The 17,023-nt window shown below is 37.1% G+C and overlaps 1 protein-coding gene across 14 annotated transcripts in view; it reads left to right on the plus strand.

The window, feature by feature from the left end:
• The window catches only part of OSBPL9 (oxysterol binding protein like 9), a 195,014-nt gene that overhangs the window by 169,202 nt on the left and 8,789 nt on the right, over positions 1-17,023 (plus strand). For all 14 annotated transcript variants that reach the window (XM_045477349.1, XM_045477353.1, XM_045477350.1 and 11 more), the window contains 5 exons: positions 4,328-4,487; positions 10,328-10,440; positions 10,563-10,681; positions 15,272-15,357; positions 16,582-16,753. In XM_045477349.1, the coding sequence (XP_045333305.1) occupies positions 4,328-4,487; positions 10,328-10,440; positions 10,563-10,681; positions 15,272-15,357; positions 16,582-16,753 (650 nt within the window). The remainder of the gene's footprint in view (positions 1-4,327; positions 4,488-10,327; positions 10,441-10,562; positions 10,682-15,271; positions 15,358-16,581; positions 16,754-17,023) is intronic.

Raw genomic sequence — 17,023 nt, forward strand, 5'->3', positions numbered from 1 at the left:
CTTTCATATCTTGGCTATTGAAAATAATGCTGCAGTGGGCATGAGAGTGCATGTATCTTTTTGAATTAGTGTTACCGTTTTCTTTTTTCTTTTTTTTTTTTTTTTTCCAACGTTTATTTATTTTTGGGACAGAGAGAGACAGAGCATGAACGGGGGAGGGGCAGAGAGAGAGGGAGACACAGAATCGGAAACAGGCTCCAGGCTCTGAGCCATCAGCCCAGAGCCTGACGCGGGGCTCGAACTCACGGACCGCGAGATCGTGACCTGGCTGAAGTCGGACGCTTAACCGACTGCGCCACCCAGGCGCCCCTTCCATTTTCTTTTTTTAAAAAAAAAAAAAATTTTTTTTTTTCAACGTTTTTATTTTTGGGACAGAGAGAGACAGAGCATGAACGGGGGAGGGGCAGAGAGAGAGGGAGACACAGAATCGGAAACAGGCTCCAGGCTCTGAGCCATCAGCCCAGAGCCTGACGCGGGGCTCGAACTCACAGACCGCGAGATCGTGACCTGGCTGAAGTCGGACGCTCAACCGACTGCGCCACCCAGGCGCCCCAGTGTTACCATTTTCAACACTTGTTATTTCTTGTTATTTTGACTTTAGCCATTCTGTCTGGTATACGGTGATATCTTATTGTGGCCTTTGATTTGCATTTCAGTTATTTGTGATGTTGAGCGTTTTTTTTGCCTGTTGGCTATCTGTATGTCTTCTTTGGAAAAATGTTTATTCATGTCCTCTGCCCCTTTTTAAATCCGATTATTTGGGGTTTGGTGTTGAGTTGTGTAAGTTCTTTATATATTTTGGATATTAACCCCTTATCGGATAGGTCATTTGCAAATATCTTCTCCCATTCAGCAGGTTGTCTTTTTGTTTTGTCAAAAGTTTCCTTTGCTATGCAAAACTCTCTATTTTTAGGGGTGCCTGAGTGGCTTAGTGTCAGACTCTTGATCTCAGCTCAGATATTGATCTCTCAGGGTTGTGAGTTCAAGCCCCACATTGGACTCCATGCTGGGCATGAAGCCTACTTAAAAAACAACAACAACAACAACAACAACAACTTTTTATTTTGATGTAGTCCCAATAGTTTATTTTTGCTTTTGTCTCCCTTGCCTCAGGAGACATCTAGAAAAATGTGCTACAGCCAATATCAGAGAAATTACTTGCCAGTGTTTTCTTCTAGGATTTTTATGATTTCAAGTCTCACATTTAGGTTTTTAATCCATTTTTTAGTCTGTTTTTATGTACAGTGTTAGAACATGGTACCGTTTCATTCTTTTACATGCAGCTGTCCAGTTTTCCCAGCACCATTTATTGAAAAGACTGTCTTTTCCTCATTGTATATTCTTGCCTCTCTTCCTTTGTCTTTGTCATGGATTAATTGACCATATAATGGACATATTTCTGGGATCTCTGTTCTGTTCCACTCATCTGTCTGTCTATTTTGTGCTAGTAACATACTGCTTTGATTACTGCAGCTTTGTAGTACATTTTGAAATCTGGTATTGTAATACCTCTACTTTGTTCTTCTTTCTCAGGACTTGCTTTGGCTATTCAGGGTCTTCTGTGGTTCCATACAGAGTTTAGTATTATTTGCTCTAGTTTTGTGAAAATATTTTGTATATTCTTATTGCTGTTTTTGTTTTAACCTGAATTGAGATCATGCATTTCTGTGACTTTCTCTTTTCATTTAACAGAGAACACTTAAAAGCCTTCCATGTTCATACAGTTGAATATGTACAATGTTCTTTTTATGGCTGCCTGACCACATATTGTTTTTCCACTGATGGACATTTAGGTTGTTTCCAGTATTTTCCTATCTATAAGCAGTAGTACTTCAGTGAATATCCTTGTGCAGCCACTTTTGGTACATACATTTTTTTTTAAGGAAGATTTATCATTCTTTCACATATTTGTCATCTCACAGGCAAAAAAGGGTACTTCATTTTAATTTGCATTCTCTTTATTTAGACTTATGGTCATTATTCTTTCTGTAATTTACAGAGTTGCTGTCAGTGTTAGTATTAAATTTAGTTCTTATTTTGAAACTGATTAGTTGTACATTGAGGTGCTTGTTGAACCAAACTCAAAGGAGAACTAAGTGCTTTTGTCCCTATCATAACTTGAGGAAGTAGAAGATAAGCCCCTGTTTGTTGCTCCACAGATTTCTTTCCTGGGCAGAACTTTTCCTTGGTAATAATGAAAAATTACCTTGTGACTTTAGTCCATTTTGAAATTTGAATTAGTAAAGATGCTGATGCTATTACTTTGTTCTTTAATATTTAATAGCATGGGCAGCTCTCTCCTGAATTTTGAAAGAAAGAAAGCAAAACTAACTCCTCTTATTTGAAGCTCTTGGGAAAATGCTGATAAGCAGTTTGAGTAATGAGGTTGAAATGTTTGCCCAACTTTTTTCTGTATTTCATTACTTTTATCTTCCTTTTTTGTTCGTTTTAAAAACAGTACCTGTGTTTTCTTGTGTTTTTATAAGAAAGGATACTCTGGTTTCTCTTTAGATCATATAAATCTTTTGCCTTTTACTAAAAAAAGGATTATGTCAGAGTTTTGAAACACAGCCAAAATAGGTCTATTTGAAGATATGTAAAATTCGTTACAAACTTTAAAAAAGTGAGCACTCTTCCTATGTACATTCACTTGAGCATAATTACTTAATAAATAATAATTTAGGATACATTGTTTCAGATGACATTTTTAAAATATAACATTTTAGAGTAGGTAGATTTAAAGAAATTTTGGAAATTAAATTAACATATGACTTATATCCTGTTTGATTTTTCAACCTAATTTCTTCATCTTCTCCACCTAAGTCTTTCCCCAATACAAAAAAGAAATAAGGTAATAACAACTGAGAAAAGAAATAATATTGTTTGTTCTCATAAGGAAAACTCCGTTCTTTTGTTTGCATTTCCCAAATTCATTCTCTTCTTTGGACACATTTTCAATTGTGTGATCATCTAGAGTGTTTGCATGTTACTTATTCATTTTTGATTCCTGGGTGGGTTGATTGTTTTTCCTATTTTAGTAAAAGAAAGTCTCTTTCCCATCTTACTGCTGCTATTGCAGGGGGCAGAGAGGAAGAACTTAAAGTTATTTGCTAAGATGAACTATTTTTGGAATCTACAATAAGATTACCTTTTTGGGGTTCCAAACTCTTTGTTATGTTCTTAAAAATATCTTGGGGCGCCTAGGTGGCTCAGTCGGTTAAGCGTCCGACTTCGGCTCAGGTCATGATCTCGCGGTCTGTGAGTTCGAGCCCCGCGTCTTGCTCTGTGCTAACAGCTCAGAGCCTGGAGCCTGCTTCGGATTCTGTGTCTCCCTCTCTCTCTGACCCTTCCCCCCCCCCCCCCCCCCCCCCCGTTCATGCTCTGTCTCTCTCTGTCTCAAAAATAAATAAACGTTAAAAAAAATTAAAAAAAAATATCTTTGTGAACATGGCAACTAAATGTAGCAGATGAATTTGCTTTTTAATCTGTAGCAGTTTAGCATACATTGCCTGAAAGCCTTTAGATGCTCTGTAAACACTTGTTAAATTAATATCTCAGTAGTCCTCCATTATTTGATACTTTTATTGTTTTACTTTGTTACTTAGACAATCCAGTGATCACAGAGATTAAATAGTAGTAGTCTTCTTTCTGTGGATCTCTGTTAATTTCCATTTCCTTAGACTGTTTAGGAATAGAAAAATGTTCCTCCGAGTCCTTTCCTTTTCCACATTCTTCTCACAGTAGACCTCTGTTTTTCTCTGCCCCCGAGTCCCAGGCACCTGATTTTTGACTTAGGTAGGAAAGAAGTAAGGAGTTTGGATGGTGAGTGCTGGGGCTTTGTGCGGCACTTCTGTGTTTTCATGTGACTGCCAAAACAGTGACTGATGTGAATATGATATTCTGGATTGCATTTTAACATTCATGTGGTCTTTAATATTCTTTCCATTATGCGTTCTCATTGTCTCACTGCTGCACTTTTTAAATACCTGAATCTGCAGTATAAAGTAGAAGCCCTGGCTTGTATCTTTTGTGGGACTTCTGACCCCAGAACTCACACACTGAGATTACAATCAAAAGAGCTCCCTAATTATAAATAATTATGGAGTAGGAACATAGCAATTTTTCGTTTAAAAGGCTGTGTCCCCTTCTATAATATGATTTGCCTTTGTCTAATTTAAATAGTGATTTTCTTTAAAAATAATGTAGGGACTTCTACCAACTTAACTTTTTCTTGATTTTAGGAAAGTCTGCTTTGGCTCCATCTCCCTAATTTTTCCCCCTCTGTTACCAGCACTGTCTCCCAATTTAAAATGTTTTAATTTCCTAGGCAGTGGGCACTCACCACCTAGTAGCAGTTTGACTTCTCCAAGCCATGTCAACTTGTCTCCAAATACTGTCCCCGAGTTCTCTTATTCTAGCAGCGAAGATGAATTCTATGATGCTGATGAATTTCATCAAAGTGGCTCATCCCCAAAGCGCTTAATAGAGTAAGTAAATGAACTATGTGTTTAAGTGACTCTTTTGATTTTAAAAATTAATTTAATTTTGAGACTGCTGTTAATGATGGACTCCCTTACAAGTTATTAGACTGGTGTTGACATACTCCCTTATAAGCTTATTTTTGGTTATTGAGCAAAGCCATTTCTGTGAGAATGTTGATTTTACTTTTGATTTAATTCAAATGGAAAAAAAAAAAAACATCAGCTCAAGTAATATGCCAGTGTTCATTAAACTCTAGGCATTATTTCTATAGCACCTATGTTCTATAGAACATTAGGAGAGAGTTAAAGGAGAGTGAGAAATCTAACAAGTATTATACAAATAAGAGGTTACCGTTACTTGTTTTGTATTAGAGTGGAGATATTAAATACCTATAAGCCAGCCACTATACAAGTGGAGGGAATGATCTAGAGGTTAAAAAAGACCTAGTTCCTGCCTTCAGGGAACTTAGACTTTGTTGGGAGATCAAACAGATCTCCAGTGGGATACTGTGCTATGGTAAGAATAATCAAAGGCCATGGGAGCCTTTTGAAGTCCTTAGAAGTAAGGGAAGGATTCACAGAGGTGGCAGGGGGCGTGATTCTAGGTAAGAATGGGAGTGAGTAGGAAGAAGGGATGTGGTGGTGATGAAGGGGAAATAGAAATATTTTCATGGAGGTAGAACCCTATTAAGGCAGGCCAATAGCTACACAAAGGGAGGGGAGTTGAGTTTCTTGGCGGAAGCTATAAATTGTTGAGTGTGACTGGAGCATAAGTTGTCTTAAAAAAGGATACAGAAGTGGTTGACAAGGGCCAGATCATTTAAGACTCTTTTAGCCTTGGGTGTCTGGGTGACCCCATTGATTGATGGTTGAGCATCCAACTCTTGATTTTTGGCTCAGGTCATGATCCCACGGTGGTGGGGTTGAGCCCACACCGGGATCTGCACTTAGCGTGGAGCCTGCTTAAGATTCTCCCTCCCCCTCTGCACCTCTTCCCCACTTGAGCACTCTTTCAGAAAAAAATAAATAAATAAAAGGCAAAAAAAAGACTCCTTTAGCCTTTTATAAATTTTGAACATTTTCTCACAAAAAATAGCCGTTACTGGTCAGGTCTGCATTTTAGAAAAATAGATTTGCCTAGATTGTTTATAGAATTGAATGAAGTGGGGCTGCATTACAGGTAGGAAGATCAGCCTAAACCAGGTAGTAAGTTGAGAAATGTTGATAGCTTTAGCTAAGGTACTAGCATGGAAATGAGGGAAACGTGTATTCCAGAGACATTAAGCAGGCAGATTTTAATAGATATTAATGATAGAGTTTCCCTCATTAGAAAATATTTGTCCTTTTTTATACTATTGAAAAAGCTAGTTAGGTATGTTCCATTGCACAGACAAGGCTTTTTAGGTGTAAAGTCATTTATCTGATAAGCAAAATATGCCCTATTAGCATATAGGTTGCTATTGTTAAGACTTTGGATTCTGGAATCTCAGAAAGAAATAGGTTCTAAATCTGTTTTGCTTTTAAGGTGTGTAGTCTTGGTCAAGTTATTTACCTGTGTAATCCTCAGTTACCTCATTTGTAAAATGAGGTTAATAATAGTTTCAACTTCAAGGTGTCATTGTGAACATTTAAATGAGAATAGTGTCAGTCAAGTGCTTAATAAAGTATCTGGCGTGTAATAAGCACTCAAATATATAGAAAAAAATTAATATTTATTTGCTTTAATGTTACTTATGTTTATTGTAGATATAGTTGGCTTAGTTGTTGTTGGGTATTGTTTCTGATTCTGCTTTTTCAGGACTTGGTACTATTGTTAGAGCTTGGCATTTGCTTTGTAGAAAGTACAAATTTGGAAATAATTATATGTGAATCTGTAAGCCCAGTACCATCAGCCAGTCCTTAAGCCTCAAACTTTGTTTCCTTTTAATAAATACTGTGTAGGACTCTAGTTTTCTTTTTTTTATTTTGTTTTATTGAAATCTTTTTTTTTTTTTTTTTTTATGCTTATTTTTGAGAGAGAGAGTGAGAGACAAAACATGAGCCAGGGAAGGGCTCAGGGAGCACAGAATCTGAAGCAGGCTCCAGGCTCTGTGCTCTCAGCACAGAACCCAAGGCAGGGCTTGAACTCATGAACCGGGAGATCATAACCTGAGCCAAAATCAGACGCTTAACCGGCTGAGCCACCCAGGCACCCCAGGACTCTACTTTTCTCAAGTGTACACATGAACTGAAAAATACAGTATTCGTATATAATTTCATCATAACTGCTCAAAATCTCAAAACTTTTAAGGAAAGTGATTATTGGTTCAGGAAGTTTTATGTCTCAGTGGATCAGATTCAGCTTTTTAATGTGGGAAAAGTGAAATCTCTGTGATATAAGTAAACACATACAGTTAAGACATGAGACTAAAGGAAAAGAGGTTTGAACCCACAGCTCAAGGCCAGGTTAGCAGAAAGGCTTGGTTTAGTATCTTTTTTTAGTGTTGTATGTGGAGAAATAAACTATTGAGAAACCGTTATAAGCAGTTTGCCAGTAGGGATTTCACTTTAATTTTAAAATTGTTTTTTTATGATAGTGGAGGAAAATTCCAAAGTAAACTGATTTGTGATGTTTTTAAGTAAGTTTCCTTTAAACAGAATTAAGGACAATCTTACATCAAAAATTTGGTATTACTTTAAACAAAGTACAGTTGAATATCAAAATGGACGACTCTAGGGGCGCCTGGGTGGCGCAGTCGGTTAAGCGTCCGACTTCAGCCAGGTCACGATCTCGCGGTCCGTGAGTTCGAGCCCCGCGTCGGGCTCTGGGCTGATGGCTTGGAGCCTGGAGCCTGTTTCCGATTCTGTGTCTCCCTCTCTCTCTGCCCCTCCCCCGTTCATGCTCTGTCTCTCTCTGTCCCAAAAATAAATAAACGTTGAAAAAAAAAAAATTTTTTTAAAAAAATGGACGACTCTATCCTCTAGAAGCATATAACTGTATTCAGTTAGTTTGTAGTATGTGGTTAACTTCCTTTTAACAATACTGATAGTCTCTGGCTATCAGTTTCAAGGGGTTCTCCTGAAATTTTTATGAGGTAGGAAATTTTAAAATACTTAACTGTTGTACCTGTAATGGGCATATTTAGAAAATCACCTGTAGGGTCATAGGCTTTTGTTTTTTCTTCTTCTTATAAGCTTCTGTGCTCTCCTGGTACCCATTGCATGACAAATACACAGTTTATGAACCTCCCATTTGAAAGGATCCAGAGTTAAATTCTGTGTCCTGCTAGCCCACTGGGTTCCTTTTCTCCCTCAATTTTATGCTCTCCTTATATGCCCTAATGTGGATTCCCAAACTGGTAGGCCTACAGATGTTTTATTTAGCCAGCAAAGTGTTTGTTGACTTTTTTTTTTTTTTTTTTTGGAGGGGTGGGGTGTGTTGTTTTTTAAATGGGGCTTCAAATCCCTTCAAATTAAGTGTGTTGGCCCCAGGTTTATATTGCCTTGTAACCTAGCCCTGTCCATGTATTTATGTTCTCTGCCTGACCTTGGTAGGCATTGAGTGTGTGACACCTGCTGGTCATCAGCTACTACTATTTGTTTTCTAACTCAGGTCTAAACAGTTTTTCTGTCTCTCACTGAAGGAAGAGAACTTAAAAGCTAAAGTCTTCTCACTGTTCACTTTCTGAAGAACTGTAGTAATGATAGTTACTGTGTGAACTCTGTTATCGAGCAGTATGGTTGTACACAGTTATAAACTAGATTAAAGTGCATGTTGGAAAGAACTTGTGCTAGGAGCCAGATGTGCATTTGAAACAGCTCCACTGCTTACCAGCTGTGTGACCTCAGGTCAGTCACTGAACCTCTGGGCTGAGCATCCATGCATGATGAGAATAATCCTGTCTACTTTGTAGGATTGTTACGGAGATAAACACAGCATTTGGCAGGTGCCTAGGTACTCAGGAAGACTTCGGATTCTGTTACTATAATGCAATTCAGTACTTTACATTATTTGCTTTAGTTTATGATATTATCATTAGATATTTATACAAGTTAGCCTGTTGCAGATAAACGTTTCCTGTATGCATATGATTTTTGTCAATATTGCTGTTATTTTTTAACTGTATTCTTTAAATTCTTTGTCCTGTTTGAAGTAAATTATGAAATGGATAAATGAGAATTTATACCATTTAAAAAATTTTGAGCTTTATTGAGCATTTCATTTGGCCCAGACATGGTTTCTAACCTGAGTAAGAAAGAAAAGCCCCAGCATAAATCTGACCTTTGGAATTGCACCTAAAATAAAGTACGTGTTTTAAAGAATTTGGGGTTTTTTTGATCAATTGATTTAAAAGATTGACTCTATTTTAATGATGTATCAAAGAGCCACAAAACATTTTGAAGATAATTTTCATGGAGCTCCTTTATTTAATGATAATTTGATTTCTCTTACCTAGGTCTTTTACTCATATTTTCCATTGGCTCTCAAAACTGGTGAGGTAGACATTAGTTACAGTACCTTGTGATGTATACTACTAAATTATCAAAGAAGCAATATTTAGTTACCTAAGGATTTTTGAAAAGTAGATCAAAAGGAGGTAAGTAACCAGGACAAACTATGTCTAAATTAGAATATACATTGTTCTAATACTCTAATATTAGATTGTTCTAATATTCTAATGTTCTAATATAGGCAGAGTACATAGGATTTTTAGGGTAGTGAAACTATTCTCTACAGCACTACAGTGATGAATACTTATCATCATCCATTTGTCAAAATTCATAGAAAGTACATCACCAGGAGTGAACCCTAATGTAAACAGTGGATTTTGAGTCAGAGAATGATGTGCCAGTGTAGGTTTATAAGTTGTTCCAAGTGTATCACTCTGGTGTGGGATGTTGGTAGTATGGGAAGGAGGTTGTGCATATGTGGGCAAAGGGGTACATTAGATATTTATGGGGAATTCTGTACTTTCTGCTCAGTTTTGCTGTGAAGAACTGCTTCTGAAAACTAGAAAGCTTGTTATTAAATTAAAAAAAAATTGAAGGTAAGTAATTAGGGCAAACTATGTTTAAATTAGAATATATAATATGTTTTGCACCCATAAATGTGTAACAAGACTGATTATGTGTGTACTATTTTATAAATAGTATCTGCAGTGTAAAAATTTTGGTTTTCTTTTTATATTTAATAAGTAAACTGTAGGCCCTGATTATTTTATTAATATACAACTAATCCTGGGTAAGTTGTAATCACAGGTATAACAGTATAATAGAGGAAGCTTTCCTTAGACCCTGCTAACCAGCTCATAATTCCAGTTACCATAAATTTACTTGTAAAAAATAATACGCTTTTTTATTTTTTAATTTCAAATACAGTTTTTAAGGGACTGGGAAGAGTGTTATGTACTAGCGTGGGCTTTTATCAAAGGATCTCAAAAATATAGACAAAGCATCTTTCTGAGACTAAGTAATACACTTGCAAGTTTTGAGGTTCTGAAAATTGTTGCAGAGAATTATAGGTAACTTTATGCAAAGTAACACAATAAGAAAATGAACTCTAGTTTTAAACTTAGATGCAGAGGCAAAAATCTTACTAATTTTTGATGACTTTTCAGCATGGCTTGGTTAACCACACACTATGCAAAAAGTACAAGATAAGAAACCTAGTCATCACACTTTACAGTCATGAGGGTGACAGAGAAAGAGTTGGAAAGTGTGTGTGTATGACCAGCTAACTGTAAGTCTAGCTTATTTCTGTCATCTATCTGCCTCTATTGGTTTTAGGTAGCTTTATAGGTTAATGTCTTACTATGATTCTAAATTGCTTTCTTAAAAGCTTATGGATGTGATTACTTTTTTTTTAGTTCCTCTGGATCTGCCTCAGTCTTGACACACAGCAGCTCAGGAAATAGTCTCAAGCGCCCTGATACCACAGAGTCACTTAATTCTTCCATGTCCAATGGAACAAGTGATGCTGGTAAGTAGCCTTGGAGGATTTAACTTTTTCTTAAAACTGTTTGAAAGAAAGATTTGTAACACTGGTAGCATCACAGATTGGCCCAGTTTAACACTGGTCTAAGCAGATCTGTTTTGTTTTAGACCTCTTTGATTCACATGATGATAGAGATGATGAAGGGGAGGCAGGGTCCGTGGAAGAGCACAAGAGCGTTATCATGCATCTCTTGTCACAGGTTAGGCTTGGAATGGATCTTACTAAGGTAAGAATCAAATTTGGCGTTTGCTAGAAGTCTTAATGTGTATGCGTGGATTCTCGTGATTGTACAGTGAGTGTGCCTGCAAATGTAGCATAATTACATAACTTCTGTTTATACTTTTGTGGTTTAATATCTACATAGATGAGTAAACTGAGAAGTTTTATAAATGGATAAAATATGTAAAGCTAGAATTCATAGAGATAGTATATGTGAATTGTATGAATTAAGATTTGGTTTTTACTGAGGGCAAACAAGGAATAGTGTTGGGCTTGATGAGTTATTTGGATAAAACCTAAAGTAGTGTGGTGTGCACAGAATCAAATGAGCAGAGTTCTGAAATTGGGGTTAGAGGACCCTTGTTTACATCCTGCCTCTGCTATTACGAAACCATGTGTTTGCACAGGTCCCCTCCTCTGTGATCTTTACATTTCTCATGCAAGATGAACATACAGTGGCCACTTCACAGGGTTGTTGTTAAGGATTGGAACAGGTAGTAAATGGGAAATTGTATGACATATTGAACCATACACTTACTATGGTCTGCATTTTAATTTGAATTTAAACTTGGTGCTCTAAACAGAAATGCCCTGTTGATTTAGGAGACTAGCATGTGGGTGCCTTTTGTATATCCCTGCCACTGTGCTGGAAGCCATATTCTTTTTTTTTTTTTTTAAACATTTTTTTAAAATGTTTGTTTATTTTGAGGGAGAGAGCGCATGAGTAGGGGATGGGCAGAGAGAGAGGGAGGGACAGAATCCCAAAGAGGCTCTGCACTGCCAGCGTGGAGCCCAACGTGGAGCTCAAACTCACTAACCGTGAGATCATGACCTGAGCCAAAACCAAGAATCGGACACTTAACCAACTGAGGCACCCAGGTGCCCCTGGAAACCTTATTCTTGCACTTCATTCTCATCACAGCTCTGCAAAGGTGTTACTGTTAACATTTTATAGATGAGGAAACTAAAACCCACAGAGGCTGAGTAGTTTGGCTGAGTCCTATTAAGTGGCAGAACTAAGATTCTAATCTGGTCTGTGACTTCAAAATCTGCAGTCTTTCTACTACTGCCTTTTGTCCTAAAGACTTGAGCTCTAGTAGTTTTCATATTGGTTAGATTATTATTTTACCTGGCTTTAGAAAGTTAATAAAATTTAGGACTCTCACTTTTGTTAAGAATAAATCAGCTCCAGGGCTATATATAGTCTTCATCAGCAGTCAGCTTCATTTTGGTTTTGGATTTAGAGGGTTATTGAGGAAAAAACTAATCCTTAATACTTTCCAAGTAAGTGTCCATAATAAAACCTTTTACCTTAAATCTAAATGAGAACAGAAACACAAGGATAGCATTAATTTGTGGAAATCAGCATATTTGCCAGGTATGAGAATATTTTCAGGTAGGAGAATATTTGCAGAAGTTTGTCCCAGAACTTTTTTGGTGATCATTAGATTGTATAATTGCTGGGACAGAATTGTCACTTCAAATTTGCAAGTTATAGTGTAATTTTAGATGTTGACATCTAAATATTTCTTTTCTGTATTTTCCACCTTGGTCTGTCTTGGTCTTCAGTAATGGATGACTAACCAGAAGATATCTTGAACAATATGAGATTTATTATCTCATATAATGAGAAGGCTAGAAGTAGCATAGTTCTGGGATTAATTCAGTCAGTTGTGTCTGAGAAAGAAGCTAGGTTCCTTCTGTTCCTCCATCCTTAGCATGTTGACTTTCACACTCAGGCTTGTCTCTTTGTAATTGCAAAATGGCTGTCCCACTTCCAGTCATCACATCCTTAGGCAAATAATGTCAAGAGCCAGAAAAATAATTGCTTTTCCTGGATTTGTTATTGTTATTAGGGAAGGGCATTCTTCTGTAGTGGCCCCTCAGACTTCCAACTGAATCTTATTGGCCACAATGATGCTTGTGCCCACACCTAAACCAGTACCTAGCAAGGGAGGTTAAATGATAGGTACAGATTAATCCACATTCACCCCTTGAGATCTGGGAGGACCCTGTGACTTTCATGAATCTAGAGTCTCATGAATCTTGAGCTGAATCAGAATTCTCTTACTAAGGATGAAGCAGGGATGTGCATAGGCAACCAAAAGTGTCTGCCACAATCAAGTTTGTAATACTTGCCTCACATAATTTCCTCTGCCAGTTAATCTACATTTGGTCCATAGTTACTATAAGCTTGTTATATTATCAAAGATGTGATAATAATTGTTAATTTTTTACCAAGTATGTTAATAATGAGTTATTTTAGTTATTGGCACAAACAAATGGCTGTGATTGCCAACAGATTCTGAAATCTTGGTGCCTTTATGCATTCCAAAATATTACAGTAATGACTTAAATTTTTCTCATTCTATTTTTAAATGTATCTTCTCACTTCAGGTACTTTCTAAAAAAGAGTTCTTTCCTAAGTACTTTGTAGTGTTCAGAAATACTACAAAGTCACATCCCATTTACCTCACTTGATCTTCCAAACAGTTCTAAGGTAGAAGCAGGGCATGTAATTATCCTCCTTTTATACAAACTTACGGAAGTTGAGTTAATTTTCCAGGGCCTCCTCATACCTAAGGGGTGGCAAAATAAGTACTTGTCTAAGACAACCTAGCCCTGTTCCAGTGACTTGACATAATGGCATGTATCAGTATATTGCTAAAAACATTGAAGAAGAGCTGTTGAGTGAGAGTTATCAAGAAAATTTAAATAGGGAGAAAAAAATCTTTTTTTTTTTCTTTTATTACATGTAAATTGGGTTTTGGCCATTTCTTCTTTTTGAATTACCTGTTCAGTACTTTTGTCCATTTTTCTCCAAGCAGTAGTAATCTTTTTCTTGTTGGTTTGTCAGAGTTATTTATATATTAAAAGTATTTACCCCTGTTTTGTTCTTTAACATTCTTAATTAGCAGTTTGTAATTTGTTTTTCAAGAGTGGTAGGAAGTTGGTTGTACGAAGTCAGTACATAAGCTTACCTACCAGTCTAACCATCTTTAGATTATGAGCATATATGGGAAAGAAACATACATAGGAGAATGTTTACTTAACTGTAAACTCTTGGGGCATCTGGGTGGCTTTGTCAGTTAAGTGTCCCAACTTCAGCTCAGGTCATGATTCACAGTTCCTGAGTTCAAGCCCTTCATCAGGTTTTGTGCTGACAGTGAGGTACCTGCCTGGGATTTGCTCTCCCTCTCTCAAACTTTAAAATGTAAACTCTGGAGTCTGATAACAAAGATTCTAAATGTTAGAGCCATAGTGTTGTTTCTAAACTGTGTTCCGTCATTCTCGTATTCTTAATATACCCAACCACACTGGTCCACTGGTCAATCCCTGTCACACACTATTTCCTGTCTCCATGTCTTCCCCCTTCCCCCCCCCCCACCCCCACCCATGACCATGTCTTGTTTTTCTGTTTTCTCCTCTATTACAGTCTTATTCTTTTCTAAGGCTTTTCTGTAGTGCTACGTCAGTGAGTCATTTCCCAGCTCTGCCCTCATTCTGGTTGCCTAACAGAACACGATCTTTCCTTCTCCTAAACTTCCAGGACACTTTGAACATCTCTTGTATGATATTATTCTCTCAAACTTACCTTTGCCTTTTCTACAGGATTTTAACACAGAACCTTGAATGTAGTTCACATGCAGTAATTACTAAATTTAAGGGAATTTTTGCTTACTGTGGTGCTCTATAATGAATACTGTAATTTGATAGACATTTCAAAAACTGTTCTTCCATTCCCTAATTAAATTCTTCTCTTTTTAATTGGTTGTTCCTAATATTCCTCATTCCTTCTTCCCATATTCCAGTTTCCTATTTACTTTCTCCTCTGCCATATTCCCAGCCCCTCAGCATTTCTTCATGGGCTCAGTCCCTGGTAGAAAGAGTTCATTGATTCCCATCCTTATTCTCTTCTTTGTTTATTCCTTTAATGCTCATTTCTTACTGTGTAATAGTAGCCATGAATGCAAGTGTAAGTAAGTGTGGTCCTTGCATTCTAGGAGATCATTTATTTGAGGAGACAGGTTTGTAAGTATATCCATTACCTAATACAACTAACAATAACAGAGAAGCAGCATTATTAGAAAGTGCATAGAGCCCTCAATGTCAGACTCAGTTTTGAATTCCACAGCAGTACGGAGCAATGTGAAAATTTCTTACTCTCTTTGAGTTTCATTTTTCTTGACTGTAAAATAGGGGTATTAGTTTTTTCATAACAGGATTGTTGTACAATTTAATAACATAAAGTATATGTAGTGCCCCAGCAGGTAGAAAGCATCAGAGAGTTGGTGCTGAGAGTTTGTCATCGTTATACTGATTTGGGAGCAATAGGGAGGTTGCACAGAGGAAGTGACGTCTGAACATTGAAAATCTGTTCGTCATTTCCCATCTGCCGGGCAGGTTAATGAGCATTTCTGAATCAGAATAGTTTGGAAAGTAGGTATCAGAAGCATGCTGGGCAGTACGTGGTGGGTATTACCATGATTGGAATGAGATTTTTTTGGTTTTGGGTTAAATTTTTTTAATCAATACAGTAGTCTGTTTATCTGTAGTGGAATTTGATCCTCAAGGGTCAAATGTGTATGTTTTTCAGGTAGTTCTTCCAACATTCATTCTTGAAAGAAGATCTCTGTTAGAAATGTATGCAGACTTTTTTGCACATCCGGACCTGTTTGTGAGGTATTTGCCTGAACACTGTAGTTTCCAATTTTTAAGATGTTACTTGGTAGCTTTGTGTTTGTACAGGATAGGTGGATTCCTTTTATCCTTTTTACCTTTCAGACATTTCTGGGGAAAGCCATTAAATACTTTGTTTTATTAGATACCTGTCTGTTTGCTTAGGTTATATGGTGGTGATGTTGTTAGGCAACCAAGTTAGATGCTAAAAAATCTTGAGAGCCAGTGTTTATAGAGCCAAGGCTATGAGCTTATTTGATCCAGGGATTGGTAATCACTGTTTATACTATATCCTGACGAAATTCAGTTAATTGAGTTCAGCAAACCATTCTAAAGCACCTCTTATTTGCCAGGACTTTGTTATGAGCTGGAGAAAGAAAAAGTCACAATGTCTGCCCTTGAGGAGCTTACTTTCTAGTGTCCAGATTACAGACCGACTCATTTTTTAAATATTGCAATATTAGATATATGTACAAAGGGGAAAGTATTCTAAAGTTGGCATTGATTTACAAGGAGATGAGTTCACATTGTTTTTCAGTGGTAGCAGGAAATTTTTCTTTATGGCAGGATGTTCTAATCCATCTTCTCTGACTACATTCTTTGGCCTTGGACTGTGGTTTACTGAAGCCAGATATAAATCACTTTGAGGTTTCATGATGGTTGGGCACACTGGTTGACATTGGTATTCACTTGGCCCTTGGATAACATGGGGATTTGGGTTGCTTATCCCCCACACAGTCAAAAATCTGTGTGTACTTTTGACTCCCCCCAAAACTTAACTAATAGCCTGCTGCTGACCAGAAGCCTTGCTGATAACATAAACAGTATTACCACATGTTTTTGTACATAACATGTATTATGTATTGTATTCTTACAATAAAGAAAGCTAAAGCAAAGAAAACATTGTTAAAGTCATAAGGGAAAACACATTTACAGTACTTTACTGTATTTATTGAAAAAAATCCACGTGTAAGGAGACCCAAACAGTTTAAACCCATGTCATTCAAAGGTCAGCTATATCCATTTATCAAATTCATCAAACCAAACACTTAAGACTAGTGTGTCTAATCATGTATATTATACCTCAGTTTTAAAAAGAAACTTAGAAGTAACTCTTTGTCTTGGGTCCTCTCAGCCTAGCTTAGGGTGGGCCATGCTGAGGAGTGCTGCATCAGCTTTTCTGTTACTAGAAAGTAGGACATTACATTTTGTCTTTCTCCCTTGCAGCATTAGTGACCAGAAGGATGCCAGAGATCGAATGGTTCAGGTTGTGAAATGGTACCTCTCAGCCTTTCATGCAGGAAGGAAAGGATCGGTTGCCAAAAAGCCATACAACCCCATTTTGGGCGAAATCTTTCAGTGTCACTGGACATTACCAAATGATACTGAAGAGAACGCAGTGAGTTCTACACTGACATTTTTAATAATCTTAAGTTGCAGACTGATTCAAGATTTCATTTTATTTGGGGGCAGATAACAATGGTGAAGGCAGAAATCAGAAGATGCTCAGCACTCACGGAACAGTGCTGTTGGGGCAACATACTCTAGATACAGTGAGCAGGGAAGAAGTGGCAGGAAATGAGATTCACAGATCAGGTCATGGAAGGCCTTGTGGGCCATAATGGTAATCTTATGGCTTATCAGGATTGTATTTTTATTTTGAAAAGAT

Source organism: Leopardus geoffroyi, chromosome C1 (genome assembly GCF_018350155.1).
Source record: "Leopardus geoffroyi isolate Oge1 chromosome C1, O.geoffroyi_Oge1_pat1.0, whole genome shotgun sequence".
Taxonomy (NCBI): domain Eukaryota; kingdom Metazoa; phylum Chordata; class Mammalia; order Carnivora; family Felidae; genus Leopardus; species Leopardus geoffroyi.